Source organism: Solanum dulcamara, chromosome 10 (assembly GCF_947179165.1).
Source record: "Solanum dulcamara chromosome 10, daSolDulc1.2, whole genome shotgun sequence".
Lineage (NCBI taxonomy): Eukaryota > Viridiplantae > Streptophyta > Magnoliopsida > Solanales > Solanaceae > Solanum > Solanum dulcamara.
The window spans coordinates 61,566,189-61,581,070 of NC_077246.1; the positions used below are offsets into that span (position 1 = coordinate 61,566,189).

Genomic DNA, 14,882 nt, shown 5'->3' on the forward strand with positions numbered 1-14,882 from the left:
CGCTTGGCTATCACAATGTATACATATGGGTGCCAAAGGCTTGGGCCAAAATGGAATATCTTCCAAAAAATTTCGAAGCCATTCAGCTTCTTCACCAGCCTTGTCTAAAGCTATAAATTCAGACTCCATTGTAGAGCGGGCGATGCATGTCTGTTTTGATGATTTCCAAGACACTGCTCCTCCACCAACGGTGAAAACATATCCACTTGTGGATTTAACTTCAGATGATCCGGTGATCCAGTTTGCATCACTATATCCCTCAATTACTGCGGGATATTTATTATAATGCAAAGCATAGTTTTGGGTGTGTTTCAAATACCCCAAGACTCGTTTCATTGCCATCCAATGAGTTTGATTAGGATTATTCGTGAATCGACTCAACTTGCTAATAGCACATGCTATATCTGGTCGTGTACAATTCATAATATACATCAAACTTCCCAAAACTCGTGCATAGTCCAATTGTGAGTCACTTTTACCTTCATTCTTGTGAAGTGCAAAACTTACATCAATTGGAGTTTTTGCAATATTGAAATTTAAATATTTAAACTTATCAAGTATATTTTCAATATAATGTGACTGTGATAATGCTAGACCTTGTGGAGTTTTATGGATCCTAATTCCTAAGATTAAGTCAGCAACCCCTAAGTCTTTCATGTCAAATTTGCTAGCAAGCATACGCTTCGTAGCATTTACATTGGCAATGTCTTTACTCATTATCAACATGTCATCAACATATAAACAAACAATGACTTCATGATTTGGAGTATTTTTAATGTAAACACATTTGTCACACTCATTAATCTTAAATCCATTTGCCAACATTGTTTGGTCAAATTTTGCATGCCATTGTTTAGGTGCTTGTTTAAGTCCATAAAGTGACTTAACAAGTTTGCACACTTTCCTTTCTTTACCTGGAACTATGAAACCCTCAGGTTGTTCCATGTAAATTTCTTCCTCCAATTCTCCATTTAAGAAAGCCGTCTTAACATCCATTTGATGAATTTCAAGACCATATACAGCTGCAAGTGCCACTAACACCCGAATAGATGTTATTCTTGTTACCGGCGAGTATGTGTCAAAGTAATCAAGACCTTCTTTTTGTCTATAACCTTTGACCACAAGTCTTGCCTTATATTTATCAATAGTGCCATCAACTTTCATTTTCCTTTTAAATATCCATTTTGATCCTAAAGGTTTATTTCCAGGAGGAAGATCAACCAATTCCCATGTATGGTTATTCAAAATTGATTGAATCTCACTATTGATTGCCTCTTTCCAAAATGCTGAATCAGAAGAAGACATTGCAGCTTTAAATGTTTGAGGCTCATTTTCAAGCAAGAATGTCACAAAATCTGGTCCAAAGGAAGTAGATATCTTTTGACGTTTGCTACGCCTTGGATCCTCTTCGGATGGTTTACTTTCCTTTTGAACTTCTCTTGGTCGTTTAGATCTTTCACTTGAGGATTCACTTTTAGTTTTATACGGATAAATATTTTCAAAAAATTCAGCATTATCTGATTCAATTACCGTATTAACATTAATTTCAGGATTGTCAAATTTGTGAACCAAAAATCGACAAGCTTTGCTGTTTGTAGCATAGCCAATAAAAACACAATCCACGGTCTTTGGTCTGATTTTTACCCTTTTGGGCAAAGGAACTTGGACCTTTGCTAAACACTCCCACACTTTGAAGTATTTCAAGTTGGGTTTTCTTCCTTTCCATAGTTCATATGGAATAGTTTGTGTTTTGCTGTGGGGTACTCTGTTGAGTATTCGATTAGCTGTAAGGATAGCTTCCCCCCACAAGTTCTGCGGTAAACCGGAACTTATTAATAAAGCATTCATCATTTCTTTTAATGTTCGGTTTTTTCTTTCCGCAACTCCATTTGATTGAGGTGTGTAGGGGGCAGTAGTTTGATGAATAATTCCATATTCTAAACATATCTTTTCAAAAGGAGATTCGTATTCTCCACCCCTATCACTTCTAATCATTTTTATCCTTTTATTCAATTGATTTTCTACTTCGTTCTTGTATTGCTTAAATGCATCAATTGCTTCATCCTTACTATTAAGCAAATATACATAACAATATCGAGTGCAATCGTCAATAAAAGTTATAAAATACTTCTTTCCACCACGAGTTGGTGTAGACTTCATATCACAAATGTCTGTGTGAATCAATTCTAAGGGACTAGAATTCCGTTCAATAGATTTATAAGGATGCTTAGCATACTTAGATTCAACACATACTTGACATTTTGATTTATTGCAATCAAAGTTAGGCAATATATTTAAATTAATCAGTTTTCGCAAGGTTTTATGATTTACATGTCCTAAACGTGAATGCCATAAATTATTTGACTCAAGTAAGTAAGAAGAAGCTTGAACTTTATTATCATCAACAACCATTACATTTAGTTTGAAAAGACCCTCAGTGAGGTAGCCTTTTCCTAGATACATTTCATTCTTACTGACAACTACTTTGTCTGAAACTAGAACACACTTGAATCCATTCTTGATAAGAAGGCCGGCAGACACCAAATTCTTTCGCATTTCTGGAACATGATACACTTTGTTCAGCGTCACTACCTTGCCGGATGTCATTTTCAGAAATACTCTCCCATATCCTTCAATCTTTGCAGTTGCAGAATTTCCCATATAGATCGTCGCATCAGGTGCTGTAGGGGAATAAGTAGAGAAGGCTTCTCGGACTGCACACACATGCGAAGTAGCTCCCGAATCAAGCCACCATTCTTTGGGATTACCTACTAGGTTGCATTCTGATAGCATTGCACACAGATCATCAATGCCTTCTTTATTTTCCACCATATTGGCTTGTCCCTTTCTCTTGTCCTTTTTCAGAAGACGACAATCTGGAGCTTTGTGTCCAACTTTCCCACAATTATAACAATTGCCCTTGAACTTTTTCTTGTTCTGCTCCTGATTCTTTCCAAAAGGTTGCTTCCTTTTCTTATTCTTTGGAGCAGCATCTTCAACGATGTTCGCTCCCATAATTGTTGAATTTCCACGCAACTTCTTTTCTGCTGTTTTGTTATCTTCCTCAATCTTGAGACGAATTACAAGATCTTCCAACTTCATTTCCTTACGCTTGTGCTTTAGATAATTTTTGAAATCTCTCCACGAAGGAGGCAATTTTTCTATCATCGCAGCCACTTGAAATGCTTCATTAACTACCATACCTTCAGCAATAAGGTCATGAAAAATAAGTTGTAGTTCTTGAACTTGGGTTCCAACAGTTCTGCTATCTATCATTTTATAGTCTAGGAACTTAGCAACCACAAATTTTTTCAAGCATGCGTCTTCAGTCTTGTACTTCTTCTCAAGTGCATCCCATAATTCTTTAGAAGTTTTCACAGCACTATAGACATTGTACAAATCATCATCCAAATCACTTAGGATGTAGCCCTTGTATAGAAAATCTGCCTGTGTCCATGCCTCAGTAATCATAAATTTTTCATTGGCCGGCATATCAGCAGCGGGCACAGGAGGATCTTCGTTAGTGAACTTCTGCATACCAAGAGTGGTAAGCCAAAAGAACACCCTTTGCTGCCATCCTTTGAAGTTGGCTCCAGAAAATGTTCCTGGTTTTTCTGTCGGTGGCACAGAAGTGCGGCTTGTTGCAGCAACAGTCGCAGAAGTAGTAGCAGTATCACTTGTCATTTCTTTTCACTGTCAAAATAGACAAACTGTCTTAATATTTCAGAATATCAGACCTTTTACAAAAACAACGACGAAGTTTTTATACTCTTCAAATCGTTGTACAAGTATGAACTTTAATATTCCAATGAAGTTTTTATACTCTTCAAATCAGAATATTTATTTCATACGGAGTAGAAAACCACACAGGTTTTAGTCTCCAAAGACAGAATACAGTTTGGTTAGAAAACAATAATAATAATAATTTCCTTAAGATTGTTAGTAAACTGTATTGTAAATATTAAAACCAGTAACAACAACTAAAGGTAATAAAACACAGAATCTGAAAAATTAATGCAGAAACAGAATCGAGCCCACTGAATGCACAGTGTGTCCTTAAGGAAATTATTCCCCTCAAAGTACCCGAGGTTTTGGAATCTTTCCTCCCAGGATAGAACGATTACTCACCAAAGTAGAGGTACTGCAAATCTTTGATGACTGCGAACCACTTGAAGGATGTATATCACACGATTTTAGGAAGTGCAGAAAGAAGAAGAAGAAGATGGTGTTCAGAATTTCGTATGGAACATTCTGAGGATTAACAGATATATATAGACTGTTTACACCTTTTAAGAAAAGGCACCTGTTGGGAAAAGGTTTGCCTGTTGAGAAGGTTTGCAACTTTTCGGATAAGGTTGCAACCTTTCAAAAATCCGTTGGGAAAAACGGAGGGAAATTTTAAATTAATTCGGGAAAGAAACGGGTCGCGGGTCGCGGGTCAGGATTTTTTTTCCACTTAATTAATTAAATAAATAAATAATATTAATTAATTAAAAATTTAAAGAAAATTTGGTCCAAAAAGATTATCAAGCCGAAGCCGAAGCCGTAGCCGTAGCCGTAGCCGTAGCCGTAGCCGAAGCCGAGCCGAGCAGAGCGACGACGACGACGGCGCGAGGGGAGACCCTCTTCTTGACCCTTTAGCCACATGAAGGAGTGCTTCTACTTTTAAGTAGGAGACTTTTCATTTCCACCACCTATGTGAGACCAAAGCTTATTTAATAAAGCAAGAGAGAACATATCATTTCCTCTCCACTTCTTTTTCCCTCAATTTCCCATTCAACCTATCAATTAAACCCAACAGTTTACACTTCTAACCTGCTTAATCACTTATGCTTCTTACGTGTCTTGCCCTGTCAATTTTACTCAAGCTGTCGAATCAATGATTTAATTTTGCAGATAAAATGAAAACTCCGTACCTTTTTCTGTAAAAATAATAATCAGTTTTTGGTGTAGCTATATCTTTGAGACTCTGACCTTCTAACTTTAGCCTACTTTTAAGTCTAAAATTATTGTAGCAAATACCTTGTGGAATTAGTCAATGTGCGCGTAAGCTCACCCAGACATCACAGTTACAACAATGCAATGTCTTTTCAAGGTTTCAGTACTGTAATTTTGGTCTTATTAGCTCAGTGAAGAGCACTGGTAAGTACGAATCTCCAAGAACAGATTGGTGAATTTAATATGGAATACATGTAAAGGAAAATGAAAAGAAGTGACCAACCTCAATTTTGTCGCTAAATGAGTTTTCTAGTTAAATGTTCTTGATGCGCTAAATTTTTTGTAATTACTTTTCCCTAAATAAAAATACAATTAATATTTGTAAAATAGGTATTTGAAGTTTCCAATTATATTTCCCAAAACGTCCTTTAAAAGAAAAGGACCTTAGGAAGTACTTATACTTTTCTTAATAATGCATTACGTGGGGAAAAATTATCACGTAATTCCTTTTTCTCATCAAATTAGGCTTGCCACTCACTAATGCGTTTCTTAATAAATATAGGTTTGCTAGTAATATTATATAGAAACTAACTAATCCTATTCCTAATAAATTTAGTTTTGCTAGTAATATTATATAGAAACTCAGTAATCCCATTCTTAATAAATTTAGTTTTGCTAGTAAGATTATTTAGAAACTCACAAATCTTTTTCTAAATAAATTTAGGTTTGCTAGTAATATTATATAGAAACACACTAATCCTATTCCTAATAAATTTAGGTTTGCTAGTAATATTATATAGAAACTAACTAATCCTATTCCTAATAAATTTAGTTTTGCTAGTAATATTATATAGAAACTCAGTAATCCCATTCTTAATAAATTTAGTTTTGCTAGTAAGATTATTTAGAAACTCACAAATCTTTTTCTAAATAAATTTAGGTTTGCTAGTAATATTATATAGAAACACACTAATCCTATTCCTAATAAAATTTGGTTTGCTAGTAATATTATAAATACACTTTAAAGGTCCACTACGTTTCCATTAGTTACTACTGATTTCTCCTCTCAAGTTTTGCAATATGTTGCCAACAGGCTTTGTATGCCACAGCTGCTTTGAGCGCTCTCTCGTCAGTGTTAAACCAATTTCCAAACAAGAAAAACTGATTATTCCCCCAATTGCTTCTTCATATTCTTCTTCTTTACCCTATTTAACCATTCACTTTAATTTCAGTATAATACAACAGTTTTTGTATATACCACCCAATGATCAAGAATCCGTATGGGTGGGTATAACATGGGACGGTTCAACCAAGCCGACCCAAATCGTTATTCATCTTTCCGATACCAAGCTCTATCAGAGACTTGATCGCGCTATATCAGAAGTGTTAATGCTTTTTAAGGGCGTGTTTGAAGATCAATACCACACTATAATTGAATGTACAACTCACAAATTGCAAAGAATGATGACTACAGGGATGTCAGAGATATCTGTGGATGTGACATTACTGATTAATCACGAATGCGATGGTAGAATTTTGGTAGCATTGGAAGAAGAATTATCAACGTATGGAATGGTGGCTGCTAGTAAATCATCAATAGAGTTGCTAGAGCCGATGGAAGCTGATGAAATAAATAGCAACGATGAGTGTTTGGTATGTCTAGATGAGATAGGGGAGGAAACTCAAGTACTGCGCTTGCCTTGTTCTCATATGTTTCATGGTGAGTGTATTACCAAGTGGTTAGAGAAGAGTCATTACTGCCCACTTTGCCGCTATGAGATGCCCACACATTAAACAAGACTACATGAAGGATCAACAATCTAATGCCAAAACAATTTTGTAGATGTCTTCTGCGGTTGATTATTGTGCCCACAGATCCTTTGATGTTCGTGTTGCATACCCCTCTTAGATTCAAGTCTTTCTTTTGTTTTAGCTTTAATGTATGCAGTGAAGAAGAACCCAAAAAATATTGAATTAGTTATTAATTTTCTCAATAATCTATCGCTCTTGGTAACAATTCCTTTATCCTATTTAGCATTAATATTTAAAAATTATAGTTATAGTTTGACTAATTTAACCTTTTTAATACTAAACCCTTTTAATTAATTATTATTTTTTGAATATATTCTCTATTACAAATTCTTTAAAAATAAAGAAGTACATTCCTTTTTACTTGAAAGTCCTCCCTAATTTTCTCTGTAAATATAATTGGTTTCACATTCTTATTCCTCTTCCTTATTTTTAATGGCTAGCCTTCAGTTTTAGTCCAACGTTGTTGAAAAACATTAGAGCGTTCTATTCGATTCTTGAACCCACGTTGCCTGATTATTTAAGATTAGTTTCATAATCGAAATTTATTTATCGAGTTGATGAAAAGTGCAGAAGGAATCTTGAAAAATGCAGCAAATTAAGTTTAGTGTATTTTGATGTTTGCTATTAAGAAAAAGGGCACCATGAATATTCATTTTTGTCATATATTTGAGGGAATATTATGGTATTTTATTTGAATGATTTCAAATTGTGCAATGAATCACATATTTTGATATTTGAATGATTCAAATTGTGTAAATTGTAATGAATCATATGGTTCGATATTTGGTTTGAGTTTAAATTAAAATATTAAAATTATTTAGTTTGATTTGTTCTTATTTAAAAACAAACTGAAGAAGAACTCAACCAAATAATAAATGGGTTGTAACACCCCTAAAAAATTTTCCCCTAAGATTCGGGCCTTCCTTGTACACGTGTGGGGCCCATCGTATTTATTTCGAAGTATGTGCTTGAGTTAAGATGAGTCCCTGAGAAATTAAAGAGCGTTGGAGGTGATGTGGGGTCATTGAGGACCCCTAGGACCGAGCTAAGTCCCAAAAAGGTTCGTCGTGGCTAAGTTAGGATGCGTTCGTGTATGGGGTCGACTTCTAATGGCCCTATCTTTTGAAAGATGGAAATCTAGGTGGCCCACGACCTATTAAATTAAAGGTTGTCGAGTCTTCTTTCCAATGCCACCAAGAATGTGAATTTTGGAGTTCGGAGTTGAAAGATACGACGATCCTAAGGTGAACTAGCACGGCAGGAATTCCATTTTTAGCCTGGGTTACAACTGCTGGGGAAATGGCCTTGGCGCTGTAAGGGCGCGACGCGCCACTATCGCGCCAGAAACATGCCTCAGTAGTTTGGTCCTTGGCGCGACGTGCCACTAAAAGTTGTGCAGGTTTTTTCAAGCCAAATTTCCAGAACCCAGAAACTTTGGCCTTGGCGCTGTAAGGGCACGACGCGCCACTATCGCGCCAGAAACATGCCTCAGTAGTTTGGTCTCTGGCACGGCGCGCCACTGCGAGGTGTGCAGGTTTTTAGGCGAAATTGGCCTTGGCGCTGTAAGGGCGCGACACGCCACTATCGCGCCAAGGGCGTTTTGGCCTAATTTTCAGAATTTTGGAGGGAGGGAAATTTGGGAATTGTCCCAAATTATATATACACAAGCCTTGAACATTTTGGGAACAAATTTTCAGCCCTCACTCTCTCTCTAAAAAGCCCTAGAAGCTTCTCTCTCTCTCTCTTCTTCTTCTTCTCCATTTCCAACAAAAAGAGTCCAAGAGCTTCAAGATTTGAGTCCTCCATTGAAGACCCAACCACAAGGTTTTCTTCAAGTCTTCACTAAGGTATGTAAGGCTATCCAAAACATGGGTTGAGTCCACCCATGTGCCCTATTCTTGCTTTGAGGTTAGATGTTCATGAAAATGGAGTTTCTTGGTATGGTCTAAGTTTAAATGAGTTTTGTCCCCTATTTATTTGATTCTATATGTATTGATGTTGTTGCGTTAAGAAGTTCCCAAAATGAGCCTTTATGTGAGTATGAGTTGATGAAAATGAGTTGTTAAATATGTTTTATTGATCTTCTTGACTATGTAGATTTTGATAAAGGATGCTATTTTCTTAAAAATGTTGCTTATTATAAAAATGTAAATTTAAAGTCTTGAAATTGTGATGAGTCTCAAAGATTTCTCATATGGATGGAGGAAATGATTGATTATATCTAGATGTTGCTATTGTAATGACCCATTAGGTCATTTTGAGAATGAGTCCTCCTCCTTTCATACGAGACCCTTCCCGTAAAATTTTAATGGGTTATTTGGACTATTCGATAATTTTGATTAATTTGTTGAGGGATAATTTTAGAGAATTAATTTAATTGATGGACTAAAGTGTTAATTTATTTAACACCCTATACCACTTTTCTTATATTTATTAAAATAGGTTAGTAGGATTTGTAAATTTTAATACATAATTAGTTTGGAATAGGAAAAGAAATAAAAAAAGAAAAGAAAAGAAAATTATATATATATATATACAAAAAAATCTGATGGCATTAAGCCATCAGATATAAACAAGGAAACGAGTAAAACGAACAGAAACGGAAAAAAAGAAAATGGAGGAAGAAAAACAAAAAAAGGGGGAAAAGAAAAATAAAAGAGAAGAGAAAAATAAGGATTTTCATTCCAAGGCGTTAAGGTAATTATTCTCATCCTTTCCATAAAATTTTTATGTGATTATGAACATATTTTTAGGGTATATTAGGGTAAGAAAATATGACCCTAGGGTTCTTCACATAAAATCTTGATTTGGGGGTCGAATAACGATCCGTTTTAGCTGAAATTTGACATGTGAGTTTATTTTATCATGAGTGAACATAATCGAAAAGAAAATTTCAGATTTGACTTCAATGACATAGAATGAGTTAGTTCCCAAATTTTGATATATTGAGATAGACAATTAAATATTAGGTATATTATATTTTATGAATTCTATTAAATTTATGATATTGGGGACATTAGAACCTAACCCTAGGCTTAAAATTTGGAAATATGAGAGTTGACATGTTATTTGACATCAACATTAGGAACTTGATTATAGATTTGGGTAAGTTTTTGGTCTAGGCTAGACATATAATAATATGGGTGTTGTTAGTTTCGAAATCTTATTGTGGTTATTTATTTGATTAGATTATACTTATTTGGAGGCCCAACGAAAAGGAAAGGCTCAAGCACCAGAGTAATTGCTTGATTAATTAAGGCAAGTGAATTTCTAAACCTCAGTTTAAGCTTATAGATGCTTGTATTTCTGTGTTATGTGTATTAGGAAGTAATGAGAATTAGACTGGATTATTGACTATATGATTGGCCTTAAAGATGAAGATGAGAGGTAGAAAATGGTGATCTAATGACATGTATTGGTGGAATTGATATGTTATGATTGTGGATTTATTTTGGACATGTGAAATGACTATGTTGATGTGAGATAGGAAAAATTATGGTTGTTGTCATATTATTATCGTGAATTATATGAACATGAATTGATTGCATTGGTTCTGACATATTGTGTTGAGATTGAAAATGATATGAAATAAAAGGGGTCGGGCCACACGCTCCGTGGTAGGTATTATGAAACAAAGGGGTCGAGCCACACGCTCCGTGGCAGGTATTATGAAATAAAGGGGTCGGGCCACACGCTCCGTGGCAGGATATATATATTGAGGGGACGGGCCACACGCTCCATGGCAGGTTACATGGACAGAAATGTCCCCCATGGGTTCCGGACTGTAATTCAGCGGATGTGTACCGATAGGACAGACATGCATCATCTCATTGCATTGCATCGCATTTTATTGATAGTTGTGAATTCGTGTTTACCCCTTTATTGCTCTGTATATGCTGAACTTGACTTGAGATGATTCATTGATGAGGTTATTGATGAGTATTCGTGGACTATATTGTTGTTGTTATTGTACAAGTGTAGAGTTGGACTGGTTTTATGCAGGTTGTAGTTAAGGAGGTTCGGTTGGGAGGACAGAAGTACTTTTGTCTATCAAGTTTGGCTTAGTTTTAGTTATCCACTTGCTGAGTACCTGTTATTTGGTACTCACCCCTTGCTTCCACACTTGTGTAGGTTGTGAGCCCGGACCTGCTTGATCTTCTAGCATTTTCTACCACTTCCGAGGCTATCATTCCGAGTATTGAGGTAGCTGTTACATTCATCTAGCGGACACCTCTTACTCTTTTATTATGTTTTAGTCCTATTCTAGAGACAAAGACATTGTGACTGTATTCTCTTTCGCACTTCGGTAATGTATTAGTGGCTTGTACACGTGACAACCAATCTTGGGGGATTTTGAGATTATTTATTTATTTTTGACTAAGTTAAACCTTGCTTTATTTCAATTACTTCCGCATTTACTTTCCATTGGTTATTAGGCTGACTTATCTCGGTGGGTTGAGATGAGTGCCATCACACCCGGATTCGGGTCGTGACAGCTATATATGTGTATTTAAATTTCTTTTGAAGATATGATTGAGATTGACCGGATAGTATGATTAGAAGAGATTTGATTGTGATAGAGTTGATGAGTTGACAAGGTTGTAATGAGACTTGTCGATGTGATTTGATTGAGTTGATTGGATGGAGTTTTATGAGCATTGAGTCTTGGGAGGAGTATCGAGCACCGAATTGGGCAAGAGTATAGTCCATACTCGAACCCAATAACTGCGTCGCCAAACGTAGGGGGGATGGAACCAATAAAGTCGGATGCTTCCCCGAAAGATTTGTCCTGACATTATAGGACTTGGTTGGATTGGATCCATGATTTGTTGATTCGTTCATACCCTGGCAAGGTATGAACGGATGCGGCAACAACGTCAGTTTGTTGTACTTTCACTGGCTCATAAGTGATGGTTGTCGGTTAAGAGAAACTCCCAAATAGGTCTTGATAGTACTCTGAGTCAGATTGAGTTGAATTGTATGTGATTGGTCCCGTCTAAATCATATTCTTGTTTAGACTTAGGACATTTGATTGAGTTGTTATTCCTCTTGAGTTGAGCTTCCGAGTTGATTAATTCTTCCTTGATGTTCGTTGTATTCGGCCATTTTACATACTCGTACATTCCATGTACTGATACCATTTGGCCTGCATCGTTTCATGATGCAGAGACAGGTACTAGAGATCATCAACCGGCGCTCTGTTGAAGATCCACATACACCCTCAGCTAGTTGGTGAGTCCTCCTAGTTTCCGGAGGATGTTGAGCCTTCATGTACAGTTTTGTTGACATTTCCTTTGCTTTGATTGTTGGTAGCCATGGACTTGTCATTGACACCTCTTAGACTTTGATAGAGGCTTCATAGACTGGAGTGTGGGGAGGTCGAACTGTTATTTTGAAGAGTCTTATTTTATTGTCTTGTTGGGTTGTAAATGTTTGGCCTTCGGCCCCATATATGAATAATATTTCTTTAATTGAGTTTTCCGCTAATGGAATGTGATTGATTGAATGTGTGACTGGACCAGGTGGTTCGCTCGGAGGTCAGAAATGGCCTTCGAGTGCCGGCCCACGCCTAGGGTACCCTTCCGGGGCGTGACATGGGTAAATTACTTAATTGAATGTGTTTTAAAAAATATTTACCATTTTTAAATATACTTTTATTTTATTACCATTTTTAACAATCAGTAACAACACTTTCATTAAATAAGACATTATGCCTAGGGATGTTCACAGTTTTGGTTAAAACCAAAATCAAACTGAAAATTTAACCAAACCGAATAAAAAAACCGACATTCAGTTTGGTTTGGTTTTAAATTTGAATAACCGATAATATTTGATTTGGTTATGGTTATAGAAAAAAATAACCGAATAAATAACCGAACCAAACCGATAATTATATACTTAAAATTTATAATTATTTATATGTATAATATTAATTTTTCATAAATAATTAAAAATATTTTATACCTTTTAATTATTAATTTAATATTAATATACTTATTTTTAAGGCCCAATAATCCAAACCCAACTCTCAAGCCCAATTATAAATTCTAATAAACACTAAACAGCGGTACAAGTCCAACAATCCAAGCCCATTATCCCAACTCTCAAGCCCAATTCTAAATCCTAAATTTCTAATAAGCACTAAACACTTGAGCAGCAGGCAGCAACATAAAGTAAAAGTTAAAACTTTAAAACCCTAGTATCTGTTTTTCCTTTTACATTTTTGTTCCTCTCACGTTGGTTTCTCACAAAGTCACAGACTCACAGTCATAGACTAACAGTGAAGGCTCAAGAGAAACCTCAACTCCTCAACCCCAAGTATAAGATTGTCAAATTTTGAGAAGGTTTGTAGGGAGTTTTTCAAATTTTAAATTGATTTTAAGTTGTTTTCTTTTTTTCCCGAATGTTTAAGTTGTTTCCTTTTCTGTTTTGAACCTCTGTGAGTCGTGAGCAAAAAAGAGGTTCATAAGAATTTGAAGAATGTAGAGAGAGAATATTTGAATTATCTCGGCTAGTCATAAACCGAATAACCGAATCAAACCGAACCAAACCGACAATAACCAAACCCGTGGTTATTATTTTACTTGGTTTGGTTATGGTTTTAGACATTTAATAACCGATTAAATTGGTTTGGTTATGATTTTAATCAATAACCGACCCAAACCGAATCATGAACACCCCTAATTATGCCCCCTTTTTATTTGAAAAGAAAAAGGCTTTATCTCTCTCTTTCAATAAGGGTTTTAGTTCAGCGTCTATATCTCTATCAATAAGAGTTTTTCTTCAGTTTCAGCGTCTGTCTCTCTTATTCCTTCATCTCTTCTTCATTCTTCCCTTATTCTTCATCTTTTTGTTTGTTTCAGATGGAACTCATAGATTTTAGGTGCACAATTGTAATGAAAGGTCAGAAATTTCCTAGAAGAAGCCCACGAATTCGAATTGTTGATTCAGCCGGCAGTGGTGAAGTGAATGTCGGTCCTACTTTTAGTTTGGGAATTTCTGCAAATCAATCTCCAGAAGAAGCTGGTGGTGAGGTTAATCAAAATCTCCAAGCATTGCATGTGAAGAAAAAGGGCGGTAGAAGTAAGAAAAAAATCAGTAAATTGAGTTCTAAATCTAAATCGAAAAGAAAACAAGTTGATGTTGCATCGGAATCTAAGAAATTTGTTGACAGTGATGATGATTTTGAGGATTTACCTCTTCAATTTCAGTCAAAGAAAGTGAGACCTACAATTGCTCAGGAGAAGAATCCAAAAAGTCAAAATCGATTGTGCAAAAAAATGGTTCTACCGGAGAGTTTATATCCGGTATGCCATTCTACCAACACATTATTTAACTGATGGCATTTTCAATCTGTTTATGTGTATTTTCTTAGTTTGTTGTTGTTTTGAACTTGTGTGCTAGATGTTGAAGAAATTTTTTTGTGTATTTGATACTTTTGTTATAGTCTAAATTTATTTGCTCAAGTTTATTATATCAGTGATTGTTGAGAGTTTTGCCATGAATTGTTAGATCTTTTGTGTTGAAATTTATTTATTTTTTTAAATAAATAAATAAAAATGAATTAAACTTTGAACTAAAATGTATTACACATGCATTAAAGTTGAATTAGAAGAAAATTAGAGATGAATGAAATCTGTAGTTAATTGAAAAAAGTTTTCAGTGATCTGTACACCACAAAAATGAATTAAACTTTGAACGAAAATGTGTATTACACACACATTATCTCCTTGTTATATATCTACACTCTATAGTATCTCTGTATGGTCACTTTAAATCAAGTGTAGTTTGATAAAATTCTGATTTATTGTCGAGTGCAGTTTCTCTATTTTGAAATCACTTCTTACGTTAGATTCATAATCCCTTAATCTTTTGTATTTATCTTATCTTATTATTGAGATTAAGACCAAAGCCAGATTTGATATCAATAAATAGATCTTCTAAGATCATTGTTTTGTATTATCAATTATTGTCATATAAAAGACATTCCAATATAAAAACAGTCATGGGTAGAATTTGCAATCTTCTATTTTCTCTTGTAGTTTTCATTATGCTTCATCACCATACTTCTTCACTAGCTAATATTAGCACTGATAAAGCTACTCTTCTTTCTTTGAAATCTCACATATCTT

The 14,882-nt window shown here is 35.3% G+C and overlaps 1 protein-coding gene across 1 annotated transcript; it reads left to right on the forward strand.

Moving 5' to 3' along the window:
- The first annotated feature begins 5,896 nt into the window (after positions 1-5,896).
- Positions 5,897-6,939, forward strand: LOC129871438 (uncharacterized). Its single transcript, XM_055946351.1, has one exon. The coding sequence runs from the start codon at positions 6,019-6,021 to the stop codon at positions 6,730-6,732; it is 714 nt and encodes a 237-aa protein (XP_055802326.1). The 5' UTR covers positions 5,897-6,018; the 3' UTR covers positions 6,733-6,939.
- Positions 6,940-14,882: the final 7,943 nt, after the last annotated feature.

Excerpts from the sequence above, each read along its gene's own strand:
- LOC129871438 (XM_055946351.1), top strand. The coding sequence starts at position 6,019 with ATGTTGCCAACAGGCTTTGTATGCCACAGCTGCTTTGAGCGCTCTCTC.